The following is a 24,821-nucleotide window of genomic DNA, read 5'->3' as shown; positions in this document are numbered from 1 at the left end:
TTATCATTTTATGGCATTTAGCAGACGCTCTCATCCAGGTGGGCCAAGGTAGTGTTAGGAGTCTTGCCCAAGGACTCTTATAATAGGTATAGTATAGGCTGCTTGTCTTGTAGAAGGCATTATTTATTTATATGATTGAACACTTACCTCTTCATTTGCAGTGCAATAACCAGCAGTTAATTCATATATAAATATCAAATATTTGGTTCTCTTTTGTGTATAATTATTATGAAATTTGTGACCTGTCATGTAAAGTGTAACCGAACTTTTCTAGTTGAAAAAATATCCAAATTCACATAATCACAGACTCAGAAAACGGCAACAGGCTTTTATGGTGCTTTAATCAGAGAAAGGACAGAAATCCAGAGATGGAGCCGAACACAGCGTTGGATTATACAATCTTTAGATTATCCATTAAAACAGATACAATCTTTAAACATGGCGTTTGCTGATAATAAATCTCTGTATGATTGTGATTTTATTAAATCAGTACAAGATTCTCTCAATTTAGATCTTTAATAAAGGCTGGACAGTCAGCACAGACGCTGATCAGCCTTTCAGGATATCTCATTAACTGCTACAGTGAGAGCATCTAAAGCAAAGGATAAAGACTTGATTACTGAGGGTGATACAGAGCCTGAGGCTCGGGCTCTCACTTATAGGCCACATAAAGAGGAACTCCATTATTGCCATTATTCAGGTTTTTCTCCACAACCTTGCAGGTTTTAGCACTTTTATAAGCCTGCAGAGCATCATTACCGACTAACACGGTGAGGAACTGGATGGCAGGATTTTCGCTGTGCTTGTACCACAGATACACAGAGTCTCCATTGGTGCCAGCATTGAGGTCTTTATTGACCTTCAAGTAGCCCTTCTTCAGCAGGCTGCCCTCCTGTTCTTCACTGATAGAAACATCGATGTCAGTGATGGAAACGTCTGGATACTTGCAACGGCGGTACCAGAGAAACACGGCCAAACTTGGGCTTGCTCCACGGTTGGTGTCTTCATCCACACGGATGTATCCATGGTCAAAGAGGGTTTTATCTTCAGAGAAACTCAGCGAGGCTGTAATGTTGCTGATGTAGGTCGTGGTATCTCTCTTCACCCAGAGGTAAACTGGATTTCCACCAGTGTTGTGGTTCAGATCGAGACCCAGGCGCTCCCAGCCAGCGCTGAACTGTCTCGGCTCCTCTGCCAGTAGTGTGGTCACCTTCAGATCCATGATGGCGATGTCAGACGTGGTGGTGCCAGTCATGTACCACAGGAATATGGCATCACCTTCGGTGCCTATATTGATGTTCTCCTTTATCTTTTGGAAACCAGCAGCACCAAGACCATCATTCATCTCATTCCTGTAGGAGCACTGGATTCTGGTGACAGATTTCACGCCCCCTTTTTTGTACCACAGGAACACCTCAGGCCCTGTAGTACCACTGTTGAGGTTACCATCAACTTTGGTGAAACCTTGTTTTTTAAGATCTTCTTCTTTCTTCATGTTGGTAGAGACTTGAAGTTCAGTGATAGCTTGAGTCATTTTGAGCTTTAGTGGTTTGAGTGAAATATCTGCTGGTTAGAGGAAATGAAATATATTTACCCCTGATTTAAGCAGTAAGGTATTAAATTAGGTGATCACAACTGAGTTTCTTCTCAATAATAAATAAAGTGTTGTACACACACACACACACACACACACACACATATAGATAGATAGGTAGGTAGGTAGATACAGTTGGCTCCAAAGGTCTGAAAACTGAAAATGCTTCCAATTTAATAGAAAATGCTGATTTACAAATTATATTGTCAGCATAACAATAAAATAGTGCAGAATTTTGAACTTACTCTTCATTTAACATCTTTAACTTGTTTTAAATGAAATGTTATGTTTATTGTGAAGTTTAAATTAAATAAATCCATATTTAGTAGTCTATGACTCCAAGAACCCACTGTATATATATATATATATATATATATATATATATATATATATATATATATATGTATATGTATATAAAATGTGTGTGTGTGTGTGTGTCAAAGAATTTGTACTTGTTTGAAAGGTGTTGAAAAGATGCTGGATTTGATTACCTGTAAAGAATATGTCGTTCTTGTCCTCTGGTGGATGATCTTGTGGAGGGGTTCTCCTGCTGAGGTGGTGAAGAACTCTGTGGAGATCTTCTCTGGCTGAAGGTAAGGCTGGACTGATGGATCACCTCCTTATATACAGCAGAAGAGAAGGTGGAGGAAATGTTCAAGACACTCTGGTCCAAATAGCACTGCTGGAGGAGGGTGTGAACAAAGATATAATGTTCACTGAGACAAAGATTAACAAAGATTTCATTTACAATCGAGGATCAAAAGACAACAGACTGCAAAATATTTAACCCTGGTGTGGTGTTGGTGTGTGTGTTACTGGGTGGTCTAGTAACCCACCACATTATTGTTTATTTAAATCAATACAGCCACAACAATTAATGTACAAATACTTATGTGATATGTTTAAATATCACCAGTGTCCAGCGTAGGGATCTCCTTTAGCAGCTGTAGCCAGTCAGCAGCCTGTCCATGTTGTCCACCCTCACACACACACACACTCACACACACACACATACTGACAGCAGGCCATGTAGGAGGAGAACAGAGTGAAGGACACAGCACCTCCACACTTTTACTCCCCGTGGGTTCAGCCCAGCACCACATGTGTAATATAAAATGTGTGGGGGGGTGAACAGAGTGAAGCTCTGAAAATGGGTTATTTTATATGTTCTACACAGAAAATGAGCAAAGGCCACGAATTCGAGGTTGAAATAATAATAAATTACAATATTATATATAATGTTTATTAGACATTATGAATTGTTAATACAATGCATTGTAAGTAGTGTTAATAACACATTATACTGTCAGTGTCTAAGAGGTCAGTCCCAGCTTGGAGAGTTTAATGTAAAGACAAATGTAAAGTTTATTTACTGAGATTTCCAGTCTCTCGGCGCTCAGAAAAGGTAGAGCTGGTTGTTCTAAATGTTAAGAAAACAAATAGGGTGAAAACTCTGAAAAGAAATCAAAAGGTCCAGTCCCATTTCTCCTTTTTACCCCTACCCCTTGTTTTGGAGTGTTGCCCCTTGTTCCTGAGCTACAGGGCAGTGGTTGAGATCTTCCCTCTGAAATGAGACCCGCTAATAAAAGAGCATCACTTCATTATCAGCTACTAGCGCCGCTCTGTAGGCGACCCTGCCCGTCTGCAGGGACAGCAGGAGGGGAAAGTTCAGCTCCTCACTGCTGGGCTTTAGTTACATTTAGGGATCAGACGCCTTCAAAGAGGGGGGCAATTATTTATTATCACCCCCCCTAATTCTTCAGTGATATGAAGCTGAAGTCAGAGATTCTCCAGATTCTTGTTTGAATTTTCCCGTTCCACCTTAAATGGAGCAGCAGGTACATTATATATAATGTTTATTAGACATTATGAATTGTTAATACAATGCATTGTAAGTAGTGTTAATAACACATTATACTGTCAGTGTCTAAGAGGTCAGTCCCAGCTTGGAGAGTTTAATGTAAAGACAAATGTAAAGTTTATTTACTGAGATTTCCAGTCTCTCGGCGCTGGAGCTGTTAGAGCTGCATCTTCAGGGCTTCAGTCCTGAATATTCAGACGCTCCAAACTGGCCGTCCAGCCTAGAATCACTGCTACAGTGAGCTTTTCTGACCCAGCGTCCCACTTTAAATGCTACACTACATTACATCACAGCAAACCGAGTACCCATCAGCCCCTCCCCTGAAGCCCCTCTGACATCACACTGAGCGTGAAGTCAGTAGAGATAGTAGAGTGCTGTCATTGTAATTTGTTCCCTAACTGGTTCTAACACCAAGCTCTAGAACCTTTCACTCTGTAACCCTACAGTACAGTACAGTACAGTAGTGCTGATTTCTGCTGGCGTTCTTTTGGATATGCAGTGTTAAATTAGAGCCAGGCTAACGGTGGTGAACATCCACAGAGAGTGCAGAGTATAAATAGAATCAACTGAAAGACGTGATATTCCAGTTGCGTCTGGCAGCTGTCTTTACAGACAATGTGCCCTACAATGTGTTAAATATCTATAAGTTTAAATATCTATATTTCCATATCAAAGTGTAACAGATGATGGGAGAACACTTGTGATAGTGCACAAATAAGATCCAACCAACAGATATTTTTTTTAAATGATCTCAAAAAGAACAGCCTTTGGTGAGATTTTTAAATGATATAATCAGAATATTCCACTTCATCCATTTTCCATCCATTTTCCAAACCGCTTCTCCGTCAGGGTCGCGGGGGGGGGGGGGGGGGGGGGTGCTGGAGCCTATCCCAGCAGTCTTCGGGCGAAAGGCAGGATACACCCTGGACAGGTCGCCAGTCCATCGCAGATATTCCACTTCAGAGAATCAGTAATGTGAATTCTGAAACATTTGAAAGATTTGACAGCCGGTCCCGAAACCTGCACTAGAGTTCTTACATTCTGTTTCTTCCTGTAATCCATAACAGTTTACAGTTTTTGATGTATTAAGCTGGAGGTCATTGATATGTTGGATGCCATATATGGTGCTATAGACTGCATATTTCACAATTTTGACTGATTCATTGTGAGATACCAGTGGGTGGAGCTCTTTTGTAGGCTCTTTTCAAATTGTCAAAACAGCTTCAATTTGTTGAGTCCGCATCATCGTCTGATATGGACAGAGGCCGTAGACAGAGCTTTGTAGTTGGTCATCAGATTTAGGTTTTCCCAGATTATTAATTCTCACCTTCTGCTCAATCACTTTGCGTCGTTTGTCTTTGCTTTCCTTTTTGCAAAACACAGTTGGCATTTTGCACCTCATGTTGATCTAAGTTATTTCAATATGCAAATGTTTTTGAATAAGTATTCTTAGCTTTTTAGTACTCCATGGTTTTGTATTGCTTATAATGTCACCCTTTGACGCAGAAGACACAGTTATTCACAAATGTTAATATTGGCAATTATTCAGCATCTCAACATTACATTCATCACAAGATTCATAAGCAGATCTGCTTATATGGGCTCTTAAGAATGCATGGTATGCACCATGAATAATGCGTTAACAATGGTTCAATATTTGACCATTTCTGGTTGAACATGTGACCCGATGATGGAAATAAGGAGAGACACAGGAAAGGTTTGTGTGGTTGAAGAGTCTGGATACATGCTTTCCGAAAAAGAGACTTGCCTCGCAAGTTCACTTCCCACCACATGCATTGGGAGAACATATGCACCTACTAGAACAAGTGATGTAATCTCTCTCGGAAGATAAATGGCCTGCAGTTGATACTAAAGTACCGTCATGATTGGCTCCTCCCACTCATTCATGTGCTTTTTGTTTACTTTTGATCGTCCATGTGCTTCTTTGTTTTGGTTTTCAGTCCTGCCCCCTTGTTTTGTGACTCGGCCCCTGATTGTTGCCACCTGTTTTCCACCTGTCCCTCGTTATCCCTGTGTTTGCCCTGGTCTGTGCTGGTCTTTGTTTGACTTGCTAGTCTTTGTGTGTTTTGACGTGCTGTTTGATGTCTGGATGTTTGATTTGTTTGGTGTGTTTCTCCGTTGTGTCTTTCAGTCTACGTTTCTTTCGTCAAATCTGAACCCTAATCTCTCTGTGTTGGCTACATGACCCTGGACCGTCTTGACCCAGATTTTGGATTTGCCCAAAATAAAACTCGCTTCATTCAGCACGTGCGTCCACCTTATCGGTCCCCACCGTTACAAGTACTTAATGGTGCGAGAACAAACCTGGCTTGCCACACTACCATTGGTCGAACATGAAACATAGAACAAATTAGATAATATCACAATTTTAATTTAACCTCAAGTGATCAAATAAACATTGCAGTGCTTCTTTTTGATTTAATTTCACCGGACTGCATCTAAAACGTCTGCTAAAATGAAATATTAACAGAGGCTTATAGTTTGCTAAAAGAAAAGTAATTTTATTAAGACTGGACTGTCCTTTAGGGTGGAACTTAGTTGGAATTTCTCTGTCTCCACATCCAGGTTCCACTGAAGTGTTATCTCTCTTTTGATGAGGTGCTTAAGATAAGAGCCCTGAATGAACTCGGCTCCCTTCGGTTTTCTATGTTAGTTTCATTAGCAGAGATAAGATGAAAGCGTATTTACAATGCATTTTATGTCCGTTTGATGTTTCATTCTGTTTTTTTTTTTCTTGACCCATTTCTAAATAACTTAAGAAAATAACTGGTGGGGTGGGGGGGGTCCACGGTTTCAAGCCAGATCAAGCCAGACCTATATCTTCATTTAGATTTTATATGTTCATAGATTTCATAATTTCCCATGTTACTAATTATCTTCAGTGCTTTAGAAATGTGTTTATGTCACTAGAAGATAAAGATTCAGTCTGAAGTGATTTATAGTTTCTATGTTTCATGTTTTTAACCACTGGATAACACCAACAAGAAACACCTGGGAGTGATTACTGGACAGGATCACACACACGACACAAGGATGTGGCTAAAGAGCAGAGCAAAGGAGAAGCAGGAGAGCCAAAATACACAAGTGCACTTTTCCAACAACATGAGTGCTCAGAAAACGTAGAGCTGGTTGTTCTACATGTTAAGAAAACAAATAGGGTGAAAACTCTGAAAAGAAATCAAAAGGTCCAGTCCCATTTCTCCTTTTTACCCCTACCCCTTGTTTTGGAGTGTTGCCCCTTGTTCCTGAGCTACAGGGCAGTGGTTGAGATCTTCCCTCTGAAATGAGACCCGCTAATAAAAGAGCATCACTTCATTATCAGCTACTAGCGCTCTGTAGGCGACCCTGCCCGTCTGCAGGGACAGCAGGAGGGGAAAGTTCAGCTCCTCACTGCTGGGCTTTAGTTACATTTAGGGATCAGACGCCTTCAAAGAGGGGGGCAATTATTTATTATCACCCCCCCTAATTCTTCAGTGATATGAAGCTGAAGTCAGAGATTCTCCAGATTCTTGTTTGAATTTTCCCGTTCCACCTTAAATGGAGCAGCAGGTACATTCTGGCGCTTTAGGTGTCAGAACTGCTGGACTATTTAAGGTGGAACGGGAAAGTTAGCTAGCTACTGAGACATTAGCATGCTGTTAGCAACTTTTTGTACTTGTTATGAAGAAAAACAACCAAAATCCACTGAAACCACATTAAACTAAGATCATATGATGGTTATTGTAGTTTTTAAGGAAATACTTCCATTCATGGGTTTCTTTGGTCTCTTGTTCTCCATATCACCAGTTTTTCTTTATTTCTCGTATCTCTCTGTTTGGAGTCTCCGTCATCGGCCAGTCTCCAGATCCCTGTCACCTGAATTCTAACCACCCTCGCCTGAATGTCATCGAATCTGCCCGATAAAGGCTGTTTGACCTTATTCACTCCTTCTGAAGGTCTCAGGTCATGCCAGTGCAGACCGATCATTCTTTCCTCTACTGCTACTCTCTTTCACCTGTCTTGGTTTTACCTGTTTTATTGGCTCCTTACCTCTTTGACTTTGTCTGTCCTGTGCATTTTGCCTCTCTGTTTTGATTAATATTATTATTAAGTATTAAGTGACACTTATTAATCCCACAACAGGGAAATTTCACCTCCGCATTTAACCGATCCGTGAAGTGAAACACCACATACACACTAGTGAACACACACACACTAGGGGGCAGTGAGCACACTTGCCCGGAGTGGTGGGCAGCCCTATCCACAGCACCCGGGGAGCAGTTGGGGGTTAGGTGTCTTGCTCAAGGACACCTCAAGTCATGTGCTGTCGGCTCTGGGGATCGAACCGGTGGTTTCCTAACCTCCAGCCCACGACTGCCCCTTTTTGCAGATACACTGTCAGACAAAAAGGTATAATCAGTGTAAATGTATCTGCAAGTTTCCCTGGATGGTCCGCTGTAAATGCTCTACAGATACTTAAACCTTCTGGTGACGTTCAGTTGACTTTCACCAACATCGTGGTTATCGTTAGAGCAGTATGCGTAGGTTTTGTCTTGACATTAGGGTTAGGCTTAGGCTTAGGGTCAGGGATAGGTTTAATAAACTCTTTCATACTGAACTTGAAGTTCAGTTGCCTTTAATGGAAATTTAGGTGAATGTTAGGGAAAGACAGACTGAGCATTTACAAAACATCTAGAGTGGACCGTCCAAATAAAGTGGTACTGTTTCAACTGTATACCTTAAATACATTTTCCCAGTATGCAGGAGAAACTGTCACGCTGATGTGTTTAATAGAGCCACATGGGCTCATAAGTGCTTCAGAAAACCGCGGCCTGCTGCTGCATCAAGAAATGCAGCTTTAAACTCCGCCATGTAAGGAGAAATACATCATACATCAATTCTATGCAGAAACACCTGAGCTCATCTCAGAAGGTCTGAAAGACAGTGGAACTGTGTGCTGAGGACAAATGAGTCCACATCTCAGCTTGTTTCTGGGACAAATGGACATTGAGTTCTCCCTGCATCCCTGTGTGAAGGTTCACACACTGTTGACCTGTCTGCAGTCCAGATCTGTCTCCTGTTGAAAATGCGTGGCGCATCATGAAGAGGAGAATCGGGTGACGACGACCACGGAGAGCTGACGGAGACATTCCACTTGCAGAACTGCAACAATCAGTGTCCTCATTTCCCAAACACTCGGTGTCATTTAAACGTGATGTAACAGCAATAAACAGGCCTCTGTGGAGAAATGCACTGCTCTGTAAAGTGTTTAGTGCTTTGTTACGTCATTATATTCAGTATTGTGTTCTGCTCTGTGACTGCGTTTAGAACATTCTTCCGTCTGTTCCTGTTTACCCCTACATGGTCACGTCCGTCACGCCTGTCACTTGTCATGTATAGGCTGAGCCTAATCTCGGCTTCAGCCCAGAGCCTTACGGGCTAGCTGGGCGTCTGGTACCTGCGCACAAACACAAACTTCACTGCTCCAGACATACGGCTGGTTAAGTCGGGGTTTGGATTCTTCATCTGTCACTTTTTGTGAATGTGTTCCCGGCGTCAAATTCTAATTTGTTTATATATGTACGAAACACAAAGTTGGTCAGTGAAATGTCCCACTTTTCCAAATATGGTGTAGCTCTGTTTAGTTAAGGTTCTCTCAATTTTCCTTCAGTGTAGATAATCCTGCTTAAAGAATATTTCATTAAGAGCCATTATGAGTATATAAAGCAATACATTTACACTTGATTAGTGAAGGTCAGTCAGAGCCTGAGGCTACTACTCTTACGTGCACCATAAAGGGGAACTTCAAAACATCCATTATTCAGGTTTTTTCTCCACAAATTCAAAGTTAACATTTCCATAGATGTGCTGAGCTTCATCATGAACACAACCAGGACCTGGGATGGGCTACACATGAAACACAGATCCACAGATCCCAAGAGATCCTTATCAGTCCCACAACGGGGAAATTTCACTTCTGCATTTAACCCATCAGTGCAGACAAACACCACACACACACTAGGGGCAGTGAGCACTCCTGCCCAGAGCGGTGGGCGGCCCTATCCACAGCACCCAGGTTTGGTGTCTTGCTCAAGGGCACTTCAGTCATGGAGCGTCGGCTCGGGATCAAACCAGCGACCTTCAGGTTAGGTTCCCTAACCTCCAGCCCACGACTGTCCCACTTGAAGTTGAGATCTTTCTCCTGATCTTCATTGAGAGAATCATCTACGTCAGTGATGCCGTGACCCTCAGCCTTGGAACGGTGGTACCAGAGAGACACTGCAGAATTTCAGAGACGTGGCTTAGTTCACTCCACTTCACCAGGCATACACTGCACCTCCTCCAGCACTGAGGTACAGACTGCAGCCCCAGCCAGAGCCAAACTCCTGGTTCCTCCATCTTGGTGGTCACTTCCAGGTCCAGAATGAGGAAGGTAAATTCAGTGGAGCCATTCAGACGATCTGATCTGGGTGAAGCCACACCGAACGTGTAGTGTTTGGTACGAAGAAATGAAGAAAAGAAAGCAGAGTCTGATTATTTCTCTCTTTATTGTCTGCTACTGTACAGACTACATGTTGTTAGTGTATCAGAGTATACAGAGCTCAGAAAGCATGAGGCTTCACTAGGCCTCTCTCTCTCTCTCTCTCTCCCCCTCTCTCTCTCTCTCTCTCTCTCCCTCTCACATACATCCATTCTGCTGCTCAGCTCTTAATCCGTGAAACATCCAGTTACTGTGTATCTGCACGATGACGCTCATGCACAGAAAGGCAACCATGTTAGTGTTCGATTATAAGATTGTACAAACCGTAAAATACACGCTTCCTCTCCGAGATATACTCTCATCTGAGGAGCTCCATGCAGGAGTGAAGAAGCAAAGCTAACAGAATGGTGGTAAATATTTACTGCGGCTGCATATTTACACCGACGCTACAGTTCATGCTTTGTAGTGTGTCAGTTGAAGCCATGACTGTGACAATGTTACCGACAGAGCTTTTCTATCCGTTTGGTTAAAGCTGATCGCGTCTGGGCTGTTTACACAAGCGTGTGAGTAGGCGTGACGGTCTGATTGTGTAATACAGTTAGTACGAGCCCCCCTGCTGTATTCGCTAAGCTTGATTTTGTTCGTTAATGAACCTGTGTTAGAGTCTGTTTCTGCGTCCACAACATTTACATTTACATTTACATTTATGGCATTTAGCAGACGCTCTTATCCAGAGCGACTTACAAAAGTGCTTGTCATTACTTCAGAATATCTCATGTTAATAAAGGTCGACATAATTTTAAAGAGCTTTGCTCTAAATTGCTACCTGAAGTTATCTGTGCATTGAGACCTAAAACAAATACAACAAGTAGAAAAATACCTACAACTCAACACAGAGTCTACACAACACTAAACCTGCTGAAAAAAAGTTTGTAATAAAATACAGTGAACAATAAAAGAGGTGAAGATCTTTAATAGACAGTGTTAGTGATTAGATGAGTGTAGTGTAAAGAGATGGTCTTCAGACCTCGTTTAAAGACAGCAAGTGATTCTGCTGTTTGGACACTTAGGGGAAGATCATTCCACCACCTTGGTGCCAGGACAGAGAACAGTCTGGAGGCATGTTTTCCTTGTGATCTGCAAGATGGAGGGTCAAGTCGAGCCGTACTTGAAGCACGAAGGTCTCTGGGTACGGATCTAGCTTTCACCATTGATCTCAAGTAGGAAGGAGCTGGACCATTTTTGGCTTTGTAGGCCAACATCAGGGTTTTATATCTGATGCGAGCTGCTACAGGAAGCCAATGAAGGGAACGCAGCAGTGGAGTGACATGGCTGAACTTAGGAAGGTTGAAGACAAGTCGAGCTGCAGCATTCTGGATCAGTTGCAGGGGCCTGATGGTACGCATTGGAAGACCAGCCAGAAGGGAGTTACAGTAATCTAGTCTAGAGATGACTAAAGACTGAACGAGTACCTGTGTGGCCTCTCTAGAGAGAAAAGGTCGAATTCTCCGGATGTTGTAAAGGAGAAATCTGCATGACCGAGTCAGGTTAGCAACATGAGCCGAGAAAGAGAGCTGGTCATCTACAACTACCCCAAGACTACGAGCTTCTGTAGATGGAGTAATCAGGGTGTTCTCAAAGGGAATAGAGAGATCACACCGAATACCAGAAGATCCCGGGATGTAAAGCATCTCCGTCTTGCTTGGGTTCAGCTTGAGGTGGTGGGTTGTCATCCACGATGCAACGTCTGCCAGACATGCTGTGATCCGAGTCGAGACCTGTGTGTCATTAGGGGGAAAAGAAAGGATGAGTTGTGTGTCATCAGCATAGCAGTGATATGAAAAGCCATGAGAAGAAATAACATGTCCGAGTGAGCGGGTATAGAGAGAAAATAGGAGAGGACCCAGAATTGAACCTTGAGGAACACCAGTGGAGAGGTTGCATGGAGTGGATGTTGAGCCCCTCCATGTTACCTGGTAGGAGCGCCCCTCTAGGTAGGACTCAAACCACTTCCATGCTGTTCCTGAAATGCCAAGGCCAGAAAGGATAGACAGAAGAATCTTGTGATTGACAGTGTCAAAGGCTGCAGAGAGGTCGAGAAGAATCAGAACTGATGACAGTCCAGCTGACCTTGCTGCATGGAGTTTCTCTGAAACTGCGTTGAGTGCAGTTTCAGTAGAGTGGGCTGGTTTGAACCCGGATTGGTTGGGGTCCTGTAGCTGGTTTTCAGAGAGAAAGACAGATAGTTGGTTGTAAACAGCACGTTCGAGAATTTTAGAAAGGAAGGAAAGGAGAGATACCGGTCGGTAATTGTTGATGTCGGTGCCATCGAGACTCGGCTTCTTTAGGATGGGGACCACCCTAGCTGCCTTGAAAGAAGATGGAACCATTCCAGATGACAGGGAGCTGTTGATGATGGAGGAGATGAAGGGAAGAAGTTCATGAGAGACACTGGAGCAGTGTAGATGGGATGGGATCCAGAGGACAGGTGGTAGGGTTACAAGATGTTAGTAGTTTATGTACTTCCTCATTTGAAAGAGAAGAAAAGCAGGTAAGAGTTTTAGGAGAGAGTGAGTAGTGGCATACAGTGGTTGGAGTCAGAGAAAAGGAGTCACAGATCTTATTTACCTTTTCTTTAAAGAAAGAAGCAAAGTCATTAGCAGTAAGAGAGATGGGAGAAGGAGGAGGGGGAGGGTTAAGGAGGGAAGAAAAGATGCTAAAAAGTTTACGTGGATTTGCTGCAGATGCCTCAAGCTTCTCTCTGTAGAAAGAAGATTTAGCAGCAGTCACCTCTTTAGAGAACTTGGACAGAAGAGTTTGATAGGAAAGAAGGTCGGCAGTGAGTCTTGACTTCTTCCATCGTTTCTCAGCCAGTCTGAGAGCCCGTCGGTTGCTACGTAGAGCCTCAGTCAGCCAGGGAGCAGGTGGAGATGATCAACGGTCTGGAAGAGACAGGACATAGATGATCACAAGAAGATGATATGGAAGACAGAAGTGTATCTGTGGCCGATTCCACTGAGAGGGAAGAGAAGGAGTCAGGGGATGGCAGAGTTGAGGTGATACAAGAGGCGAGGTTTGAGGGAGAGATGGAATGCAGGTTGCGACGTGTTGCGGTGTCCACAACCACCCCCGATTCACTATACAGTGCAGTGTTTAAACCAATACACTCTCGACGTAGTGCACTTTTTCATCCGTGATAGTACTCTTTTCACTGTATAGTGCACTATTTGATCAAACATTATGCACTATTTACTGTATAGTGCACTATTTGATCAAACATTATGCACTATTTACTGTATAGTGCACTATTTGATCAAACATTATGCACTATTTACTGTATAGTGCACTATTCTGTTAAAAACATTAAGCAAGGTCATACTCTATACTGTAGGCAGTAGTGATTACGGATCATTTCTTATCCCTGGTAACTTTGCTCCTGTTCATTTTGCTCGTTTGCTCTTTATTGTGATTTGTACTGCAGCAATAGAAGAATTTCCCTCTGGGGTTAATAAAGTGATCTCTCCATCTCGCACTCAAATGTACTGAATAACGATTAGGGGTCATTCTGAACACAGCGTGTGACCCTGTATCTGAGGTTGTCATACAGAGCCCAGTCTGTGCCGACTGCGCTCCGTGACTCCAGCTTTTCCAAACTCCAGGCAGTGTTGATGTGGTTGATCTCCAAGCTTTAAAAGCCTCTTTCTATTCAGAGCGACTCGCTCTCCGTCAATTCACAGTTAGATCTGAACCCGGCAGCGGGGCTGTGAAGCTGGGATCCCGAGTCAGCAAGACAAACGTTTGAAAAATGTCAGTTTGTCCATTCGTCCATTTGTTTCAGAGCGATGAGAAACATGACGCTAGCTTGCGACCCAAGGAGCCAGTTTCACAGCTTCCTGCTCAGGCTGCGCTAAAAATACAGACACACATAAAAAACACATAAAAAGTTCATACAAAAATAATACAGATTCATAGGCAAACGCAAAAAAAAAAAAAAAAAAAAAGGAAAAGTGCTAAAATATCGAAAAAAGTAACCGTGTACTGTCTAAAAATAAAACTTCTCCCAGTAGTATCGTTAAAGCTCCAGCAACTAAGCCGAGTTTCCAGACCTTCCTTTTCTCGTCCTGCTGCTTCTGCTGTGGGCAATTTTCAGGCTTCATGACTCTTGTGTGATGCTATAACCCTCATAATCATCTCCGGTGTGGTGTGAGTCAACGTACACAATTAAATCTCTCTCTCGTGGCCAAACAGGGCTGTTTAGAGCATCGGTATGATACTAATACAGGCAGGAACAGCAGATCACGGCATAAAAGCCCTTCACAGTAGTGTCAATAGCTCCGTGTCTGTGCATAATGCCCCTTCATTAGCATTAGTGTTAGTATAAACAGGGCCAAACGTTATGAATGTTCGGAGAGCAGTTCTGAATATGTTCCTGATAACTGAAAGAATGCACAGTTTCATAATTAAACACTTTTTCTGTGTTCATTTTTGGTCAAATTGTGCAGCAATGAAGACTGTGTACTCGGAATGGGCGTGGTTATACGATTATTTTTCAAAATTCCTACTTAATTAACTGGTCCAGATGTAAACAGAGCGGTTCAGAGCGGTTCTCTGTTCTAGATAAACTGAGTCAGAGCTGTTCACAGTGGTGGTGATGGGAACCAGACGTCCCCCTCTAAAAGCTCCTCACAGTGGTGGTGATGGGAACCAGACGTCCCCCTCTAAAAGCTCCTCAGAGAAAGTTCCTACATGAACTGGTTCTGAATTCACTGCCTGATGACTGAGACGCTGTTTTATGAGAGTTTAGAGAACTTCAACTCCATTCATGGTGGAGGGAGACATGCAGGGCGCTGTGCGGCAAAATAGTCCCCAAAGAAAACTCATTATTCCAGATATTCCAACATTCCATATGAACTGTGGAGTTTATACACCTGACTTCAGCCTGTCAGAGTAAAGTGGGTGGAGTTTATATACCTGAGTGCAGCCTATCAGAGTAAAGTGGGTGGGGTTTATACACCTGAGTGCAGCCTATCAGAGTAAAGTGGGTGGAGTTTATATACCTGAGCGCAGTTCAGTGGAGTGCTCATGAGGAACATGTTTGGTGTCCGAAGCCTTTTTTTAGTTTTAGCACTGGAGCTACAAAGCTAATGTAGCTAAAAAGTAATGGAAGCTGGTGTACACCAATTAGCACAGCGCCCAGTCTCCAACGGCCTTACGTGGTTTCTTCTATTAACATGGACTGAAGTACGTTAGCATGACTAAAGCCTGAATTCTGTCTGTTCTTCTGTCCTACACACATTAGCACCATGCTAACTGTCTGAAGACCGTTCATTAGCTACATCAGCCTCGCAGCTCCAGGGCTGAAACTACAGACACGAGCTCCAGACACCAGGCCAGATTCAGGGCTGAAACTACAGACACGAGTTCCAGACACCAAGCCAGATTCAAGGCTGAAACTACAGACACGAGCTCCAGACACCAGGCCAGATTCAGCGCTGAAACTACAGACACGAGCTCCAGACACCAGGCCAGATTCAGCGCTGAAACTACAGACACGAGCTCCAGACACCAGGCCAGATTCAGCGCTGAAACTACAGACACGAGCTCCAGACACCAGGCCAGATTCAGCGCTGAAACTACAGACACGAGCTCCAGACACCAGGCCAGATTCAGGGCTGAAACTACCGACACGAGCTCCAGACACCAGGCCAGAAACTACCGACACGAGCTCCAGACACCAGGCCAGATTCAGGGCTGAAACTACAGACACGAGCTCCAGACACCAGGCCAGATTCAGGGCTGAAACTACAGACACGAGCTCCAGACACCAAGCCAGATTCAGGGCTGAAACTACAGACACGAGCTCCAGACACCAGGCCAGATTCAGGGCTGAAACTACAGACACGAGCTCCAGACACCAGGCCAGATTCAGGGCTGAAACTACAGACACGAGCTCCAGACACCAGGCCAGATTCAGGGCTGAAACTACAGACACGAGCTCCAGACACCAGGCAGGATTCAGCGCTGAAACTACAGACACGAGCTCCAGACACCAGGCCGGATTCAGGGCTGAAACTACAGACACGAGCTCCAGACACCAGGCCAGATTCAGGGCTGAAACTACAGACACAAGCTCCAGACACCAGGCCAGATTCAGGGCTGAAACTACAGACACGAGCTCCAGACAGCAGGGACTATAAAATCCATAGATTAGGGACCAAGACCACTGTGGATTATACAGCACCTTCGATGCCATCTCAGCGACTTGGACTTGGATTTTCTGTAAAGCTGCTTTGTGACGACACCTGTTATAAGAACTGCTTTAGAAATAAAGTAAAGAGATACGTCAGTGTTAGAGAATGAAGTGGTCATGATTTTACTGGCAGAAATGCCAGCCTCCAGTCCCTGAGCTGGGTGGCACTGTGCGATGGTGTAAGTCCCACCCAGCAGGGAAGTTGTTGTAAGGGTCTGTTTTTTCTGCTAGTGGTGGTCGGTTGTGGCAGAGCTGGTTTAAAGGTGGCTGAGATGCGGCTCTCTAATGCAGTAAACAGGCTGGGTTCTAGCAACCACATCCAGCCCCCTCCTTCCATCATTCCATGCGGCATGTGGGCTGTAAGTAAATGCCGGGCTTCAGTGACCTTCAGATCACTGTCATCTTTGTGTGTGTCAGTGCAGGTATCTAGAGCTTTGGGTTCTAGATAAACTCTTCTAACTAACTGGCTTAAATAGTGAAACTGCAACACTGTAAAGACCACGAGATCAGTGTGTAATTATGGGTGCTCCTGTCACTAGTTATTCTCTACTGCCACCTGGTGGACATTTACAAGCATGACACTTCTTATGCATTTGTAGTAACTTGCACACAGCAGCACTGAGACATTATTTTGTGTGTCTTAAAGGTGAGGCCTGATTAAGTTACCTGTTGTTTGTCCTGATTTCACTGAGATATTTGTTTTGTTCACGAATATAATAAAAATACAGCGAAGGGCTCATGAAATGGTCACCACTTCTCTCAGTTTGGTTGCCCTTGAGCAACTGTTAATGTTGACCTCTCGATAGTGTTGCTCAGCATTTTGCCACATTTCTGTTTTAGACGTATTTCACAGGCACAAATTTCTACGAGTCTGGTGTTTGTTCCAGAGGCTTTAGCTGCTTCACTCTCAGCCTGTTAGTCCAACCTGGTTCAGGGACTGAGTGGCCAAAGGCTGCTTAAGCACAGTTTGACCATTTGGCCCAGAGTAGAGGATGAAAGGCAAACTACCGCTCTATAATACAGCAAGACAGTTCTTCTACAGCTTGTCCAGCCCAACTGATCAGCCAGCTACCTGAACACTCACATTTATTTGCTTTTTGGTTGTGAAACTAATCCCAGTCATGTGTTGTGGTAACAGCACTTACCTTATTCAGTGCAGCAGAGGCAGGAGTGGAGCAGGGCACCGCAGTTTATGTGTAATTTACTAAATCAGTTACACATTTAAACTCATTGAAAGTGAACAATCTAAAGTTTCATGTACAACAAGAGTAAAAAAGTAGAGGTTATGAACACACCTGACTGCTCAGGTGAGTCTCAGAATACTCTGCTTTTCCATCTCCCCCGTGCCCAGGTGAGTTGATGGTAATAGGCGGATTCTAATCAATGACCAAACAGAGTTTTGTGTGGGATCACAAGACGGGCGCTCTACGTTTTGGACAGAGTGGGCGAGTTTCTGAAATCTTTATTTATGCAGCACCTTTGAATCAATGCTTTACAAACAAGGACATACAAAGATCATTCAAATTCAGTTTTAAAAAGAAATGAATCATTAAACTGAATGTCAAATTAAAGATGAAATAAGATTTAATTAGGATAACAATAGCGTTAGAGAACTGCTAAACATACAGTAGAGCTAACAGGGTTCAATCTGAGCTGAAAGCAGGATCGTTTTCAGGCTGGTTTAAAGTGTCCAGAGTCGGCTCTTCTAACACTCTCTGTCCACTGGGTCCATTTAAGAGCAGCACATTATCTAAACGCTGCGTTTAGTCTCCACCTTCGGCAGGACTGGCTGACGGTTCCTAATGATCTGAGGGTTCTGCTCGGCTCATATCGCGGCAGCAGGTCAGATAAATGCGCTGCTTCTGACCATTAAGACGTTATAGAGCAGGAACAGATTCTTAAAGTCTGTTCTGAACAGGCTGTGATGTACAAAACCACACAATTGGTAGAATTACCAAAGCCAGCGGTGTCAGTCTGTTGAATCTACAGTTCAGTTTAGTCCTGACAAGTTCTAAAACGAGCATTCCTTCATAAACACATTTTTATTATTTTTTTTAATATGTGAATATCTGTTCATGAGGGAATTGTCTTGAGAATTTTTTTTTTGCTTCAGTTGAATTTTTCCTTTGAGTACAGAAAAAAACGAATGTGTCATAAAACAGTTATCTCTACGGCACAAAAATGATCTATATGTGACCCGAGGGCTACCTGATTCCAAATTGTGACCCGAGGGCTACCTGATTCGATTATTATTCGGTAACCAACCCAAAGAATTACCTAAATAAGGCACGCAGAGACGTTAAGAGGCTGGTATATTAACAGGTTTATTAAGGATAGAAAATTTGACAGCTGCACACATCATAGCGATCAGACCCACTTCTAAAATCACATCACCCTAGCACAATCTGGGCCTCGATGGGTTATTAATTACTAATGGTAAAATAACCACGCATAAAAAAAAGGAAGGAACCACAATACCAGCCTAGGTTCAACCCCCCATACTAAATTACACACTGTGATTAAATAAAATCAGTAGACAATGAAAAGAGATTACATAAATATACTTCCAGTCACCCACACTAATCAAATCAAAAATAAACCAAACGTGACACAGCAACCGTCAATATAGGTGGGACAGAAACCCGGCTTAAATGAGCTGAATATCCTCTACCTTTCAGCGTGTGCCTCCTAACCGTCCTTCCTAAATTAAAAAGGCACCAGATTAACCAGGGGTAAAATATATTAGGGGCTGCCCTGGGTCAAAAAGCCTCCCAATAATATACTAAAATATTCCTTTATTAACTATTTAAAAATGATGTAATGCAGAGGTATTAAAAAAGGGGAAGAAGAAAAAGCAGTGGCTATTGTTGCTGACCGTACAGACCGGTTAACTGTAGCAGGTGGAATGCACAGCGCAACTTCACTTTGTAGTACTTCAGATATCCCCAGGGGCTCACACAATATCTGCCACGCCACACTGCTGATTCAGAAAGCCCCCCACTCTCCCTTTAAAATAAATAAACAAACCATCATTAAGACACTAAACTGGGACCTCCTGTGGTTATTATTAATAAAAACCACCAATACCTGACAATACTACGACAGTAATACATATCGTAACTGCCAGCATTTACAAAGCATTTAAACAGCAACCGTACCTGTGTAAATGTGGGCTTCTCGCACACACACGGCGCCAGCAGGCTCAGTCACGTTCCTATGGTCTTCCCCAAAAGTTTAACATGCACATTAGCAACATACAGCTTCACGGATCTTCCCGACGCCGAGCTCAGATTTGCCCCCACGAGATCAAACGATACTTCGTTCTCCCTGCGCGAGACTATATAGCGGGTGAAGCCGAGATCAATCAAAACACCAGTGTCAAAATAAAAGCCCCCTCTATGCTTCTACCCATCACATATATAACATTCAAAACAATTTCTGGCATATATAATCAACTAGATGTTTCCATAAATATCTGAATGGGTTACAGAAATCATTCAAACATCCTGAAAACAGATAATATAGTAAAACAAACTTGCTTTTGCAATGGTCATTGAAGATAGTTCCTTATTTTGTGCTTCTGAGATGAGGAAAGCAGTTGTTTTTGTGTAATGAGGCCCCTGGATTGTAAGATGAAATTTTTATTTGCAGTAAACAAAATTGCAATCCTCATTATGAATATCCAGACCGGTGTCTAAATGAACATCAGGACAGTAGATCACTGTACTTTTCCTGGTACTTCTTTGCCAAACACCTCGTCAGGTGTGAATATTCCAGAAAAAATGTAACACAAATTGGCACGAATTGAAAGTTTCCGCTTTGATCAACTGTTAATCGTATTGCAGACCATTCAGTGAAAGTCATCTCTCATTTGGATGTGTACATTTTACTGAATATATAATCTGTCAATATTGTCAGTGCTAATGGCAACGGCTACGTGCTTCCTGAAGGAATCTGATGTGGTACTGAGAAACTCACCATGTATTTCTTTTGGCACATAAACAGTTGGAAGTTCACGGCCATGAGAGTTTTGCACATTAGGAATCAGATTGGTGTCCAGAGGAGATGAGTCTTTTGCCACTTCAAGCATGGCTTCAGCTAATTTGCTATTCTGGTTTAATTTCCTGGCTTCCAACATACTACTCACTGGTGGGTGGTGATCTGCATTGATGATTTGCCCAATACCGGAATTTTTAATTGCATATTTTTGCCAATCCTTGTAGAGTTCTACTTTTCCAACCTCTTTACTGAGCACCTCTTTGTTCTCTACAATCTTTTTCACCATGACTTTTTGGTGCAGCTCCCTCTGCCATGTACCAGTCCCCTCCTCTGATGGCTTCTGTCCACTTTTTGCGCTTGACAAAAGGCTCCCATTGGCCTGAGTGTCTCAGGATGGCGTCGGCCTCCACAGATCGGAGGCGATTTGCTTCCAAAGCGACCTCCTCTTCACTGGCCTCTGGTTTCAAGCCTCTCGCTAAAGCATGAAACAGGCAGCTCTTGTTTTGGCTGGTTACGCTGTTCGATTATTGATGAGCACGTCGTAATGGCCGTCTGGGTATTGGTCACTCTTTGGTCTGTAGATCAATGTCACAGTTTTGACTGACAGGCGTAGTGACTGGGTTTCCCTGCATTTTGGTAAGCTTGCCATGGCTGTCCTCTGTCAGGATGATCACCTTGGTGCCAGTGGTTTCTGACAAGACTCTGATATCCAGAATGGTACGTGCCTTTGTGGGGTTCCTGATCTTCTCGGCATGTGACTGAGTGTTTACCAGACTCTCCTGCAAGTTTGTATTCAGAATTCAGGTCTCCTGGCATGTGTGCAATGTACCTGTTATTTTGTCCAGCTCCAGAGTTTTTCCTCTGTTCTGTCAGTCTTTAGGCCCGTCTTTACATAATGGCCAATGATGCCATTTACTTTGCCTTGGACATGTGAAGCAATGTGCCTGTAGAACTTCTGGTGGAATACTTCTACTAACGTATCAGCTAATAATGCACTGATAGTTTCAGCTAAATCCCTTTAGAATTCCTTCAGCATCTCGATTTGTGAAGCAGGCAGCTCATTTTGCTTCACTTTCCCTGAGAAACCTTTTTCTTCTCTAAACGCTTTCAGTTGTTCATGAAGGTTTGAGAAAAACTTGTTTGAGAGGCTGGCCACTGAACTGATGGCATCTGCTGCCAGTGTCACCATATGGATGGTTTGGATGGCTGTCAGAATTCCATGTGTTGTGCCTTTGGGCTCAGATTTAGCACTGTCAATCACTGTGGAGATAGATGAGTTAAGCTTGTTCTGCCAGCTGAGATCTGCAAGGAATGGCTGTAATGCAGTGTTGCTCAACTCTCTGAAAATGGAGAGAAGTTTGCTCTTTCTGTTCTTGTCCTGCAGGAGGTCAGACAATTGTTGTTTATCCTCAAGGTGTGAAAGTATAATGGAGCCTACTAATGTAGCCAAGGGCTCTTTGTCCAGGTTATGGTTCACATTGCTAACAATCTACTTTTTAACTTTTTCTCTAGCCCATGATTCCCAACTGAATTCTGCTGTCACCATGGACTCGATGCCAAAGATGCAGTCTGATATTCCTTCAGTGATCAGCCCCATGCCTACTTGGGCAAATGTTCCAAAGGTAAATGCAGTGAGCAGTGCCCCTCCAATAATCTGCAAAACTCCAAGAAAGAACACCAGCAGAGCTTCCCATGGGAAACGAGGCTCCTCTTCAACAGAAAAGACATATCCAGGCCTCATCTGTACAGATTGTAGGCCTCCACTTGGAGATCTTCATCAGCACTTGACACCTGGGAGAACATGGGTGATTTCTTGGCTATTGCATCCCTCCCTCTTCCTTTGATCTCCAGCTTCTCGACAGCCTCACTGATGTTTTGATCAAAGTAACCCAACATGCTGCACCTGGTTGTCAACTGTTTTTCAAGGCTGGTTGATAGATAGATAGATAGATAGATAGATAGATAGATAGATAGATAGATAGATAGATAGATAGATAGATAGATACTTTATTGATCCCGAAGGAAATTTAGGCATCCAGCAGCAACAACACAATACAGTAAGAAACATATTCAACATCTATTAAACACAGAAGATTAGAAAATATATAAGCGTATAAAAACTTTCTGTACAAGGTAAAGAACTTTCTGTAGATGGAGCAGTGCAGTAGATTTTTCTAACAGCCAATAAATAAATTCACAGAGCAAAGTGCAAACGACATTGGTTATAAAAGTTATAAAAGTGACTGATGTGCCATACAATTATTAATATGTACATGTAAAAACAAAGTTCTGTAAAGTCAATATGTGAATATATGAATGCCACACCCTGAGTAAATGTGCTCGAGTGTAAGAGCGGTTGGGGAAGTGTAATTGTGAATAAATAATTAAGCGGTTGAGTAGTTGAATAATGTCCATGTAGTGTGACTGGTTTAAACTCAGTCAGCAGCAGCCTCCCGTCCCCGATGGGAAGAATTGAAGAGTCTGATGGCTCTTAGAATGAATGATCTTCTGAGTCTGTCCGTTGTGCAGCTCTGTGACAGCAGTCTGCCACTGAACACGCTCCTCTGCTTCATGATGATGGTGTGAAGTGGGTGACTATCATTGTTCATGATAGAAAGCAGTTTATCCAAAGTCCTCCTATCTGCTATTGTAACCAGAGAGTCCAGCTCCACTCCCACCACTGCCCCGGCCCTCCTGACCAGCTTGTCCAGCCTTGATGCATCTCTTCTCTTCATGTTGCCTCCCCAGCAAACCACAGCATAGAAGAGAATGCTGGCCACGACTGAGTGGTAGAACATCTGCAGAAGCTTCTTACAGATGTTAAAGGACCGCAGTCTCCTCAGGAAATAGAGCCGACTCTGTCCTTTCCTGTACAGGGTGTCCGTGTTTGTTGACCAGTCCAGTTTGTTGTCCAGATGCAGACCGAGGTACTTGTAGGTCTTGACCGTCTCCACATCAACCCCCTCAATGGAGACTGGCTGCAGGGGTAGACCAGACCTACGGAAGTCCACCACCAACTCCTTGGTCTTGGATATGTTCAACTGCAGTTGGTTCAGTCGACACCAAGCAACAAATTCCTCCACCTGTCTCCTGTACTCCTCCTCCTGACCACCCTTGACACATCCAACGATGGCAGTGTCATCCGAGAATTTCTGCAGATGGCACATCTCAGAGTTGTACTGGAAGTCTGATGTGTAGAGAGTGAAGAGGAAGGGGGAGAGGACAGTCCCCTGTGGTGCTCCAGTACTGCTGACAACAGTCTCGGATGTACCATCAGTCAGCCTCACGTACTGTGGTCTGCAGGTGAGATAGTCCATGATCCAATGCACCAGGTGAGGATCCACCTGCATCTTCACCAGCTTGTCTCTGAGAAGTGGGGGCTGGATGGTATTAAAAGCACTGGAGAAATCAAAAAACATGATTCTCACAGCACTATTCCCTTTGTCCAGATGAGAGTAGGTTCGGTAGAGGAGGTAGGTGATGGCGTCCTCGACACCAATCCTCTCCCGATAGGCAAACTGGAGAGGGTCCAGTGCATGCTGTACCTGGGGTCTGAGAAGAGGGAGAAGCAGTCGCTCCATGGTCTTCATAATGTGGGACGTCAACGCAACTGGCCTGTAGTCGTTGAGCTCACTGGGGTGAGGTTTCTTGGGAACAGGGACCAGGCATGAGGTTTTCCACAGCGTGGGAACCCTCCCCAGCTGCAGGCTCATGTTGAAGATGTTCAACAAGGGTAACCCAAGTTCAGAGGCGCAAGCCTTCTGTTGGCTGAGTCACCAGAAGACATTTTTACAAAACTGCAGGCAGGCCATGCATTCCTTGGCAAGGTATGTCAGAGACTCCTGTGCTTTCCTGAGATCATCTATGGCCGTAGTGAGGTAATCTCCCTTCTGCTGCTTTATAGTGCAGTACGCATGACTAAAAAGTTATGGTTGCCCAAATTTTATCTAGTTTTATAGCTTTTTCAAATAGCTTGGTACTGATATCCAGTACTGTCAAATTGGAGGATGACTGATGGCAATGGCTGCACAAGCAGTCTAAATTATATACATTTATTTTATAGAGATTTAACTGGCTAATGTTATTGCTGATCAATGGATGCTCATTTGGGGTTCTAACAACCCAGATAGCAGCAAATATCAGTCGACTTTCTTGATAAGGTCGGCACCCCACCGACTGTTTGCCATTGCTGGTGCCCCTCGGACCACCCGGATTACTGTCCTCCATAGAAACTCTAACTAGTTTTTAATCTCCTAAAAGAGATTTTAAATGCACAGAGACTTTTATTTTAGAAAATAAACTAAGAAAAATATTACAAACAACTGACAGAGAAAAAGTTAATGACTTAATATAAAATGGTGACTTAATATAAAATGGTGAAAGTGTGACGCTGAGCTGGATCAAAATTATTTACTAAACTAATTTACAAAGGCCCTGCGATGGACTGGCGACCTGTCCAGGGTGTATCCTGTCTTCGGCCCGATGACAGCTGGGATAGGCCCCAGCTCCTTTTCCTGGCTATGAAGTCAGACTGCTAAGGGCTCTATAACTAAAGAGAAAAGCAGGGGTGATAGGGTTAGGGTTAGGGCATCCTTGGCGTGTCCCATGGTAGAGAGGAAGAGGTGGTGACTGCATA

General features: G+C 43.5%; 1 protein-coding gene across 5 annotated transcripts; it reads right to left on the bottom strand.

The window, feature by feature from the left end:
* Positions 1 to 331: 331 nt before the first annotated feature.
* On the bottom strand, positions 332 to 19,596 carry LOC119261889. Of its 5 annotated transcripts, none has more exons than XM_037531931.1 (4): positions 19,345 to 19,596; positions 12,727 to 12,878; positions 2,086 to 2,276; positions 332 to 1,566 (listed from the first exon to the last, which is right to left on the bottom strand). In XM_037531931.1, exon 4 carries the CDS (start codon positions 1,532 to 1,534, stop codon positions 653 to 655), a length of 882 nt encoding a protein of 293 aa, XP_037387828.1. In that variant the 5' UTR covers positions 1,535 to 1,566; positions 2,086 to 2,276; positions 12,727 to 12,878; positions 19,345 to 19,596; the 3' UTR covers positions 332 to 652. The 5 variants fall into 5 exon arrangements, 4 of the variants coding, with proteins under 4 accessions (XP_037387828.1, XP_037387825.1, XP_037387826.1 ...); XM_037531928.1 differs by having other exon boundaries at positions 332 to 1,563; XM_037531929.1 differs by having other exon boundaries at positions 332 to 1,563; positions 2,086 to 2,273.
* Between the last annotated feature and the right edge of the window lie 5,225 nt (positions 19,597 to 24,821).

Source organism: Pygocentrus nattereri, chromosome 20 (assembly GCF_015220715.1).
Source record: "Pygocentrus nattereri isolate fPygNat1 chromosome 20, fPygNat1.pri, whole genome shotgun sequence".
Taxonomy (NCBI): domain Eukaryota; kingdom Metazoa; phylum Chordata; class Actinopteri; order Characiformes; family Serrasalmidae; genus Pygocentrus; species Pygocentrus nattereri.
This window is presented reverse-complemented; position numbering and strand designations above follow the sequence as displayed.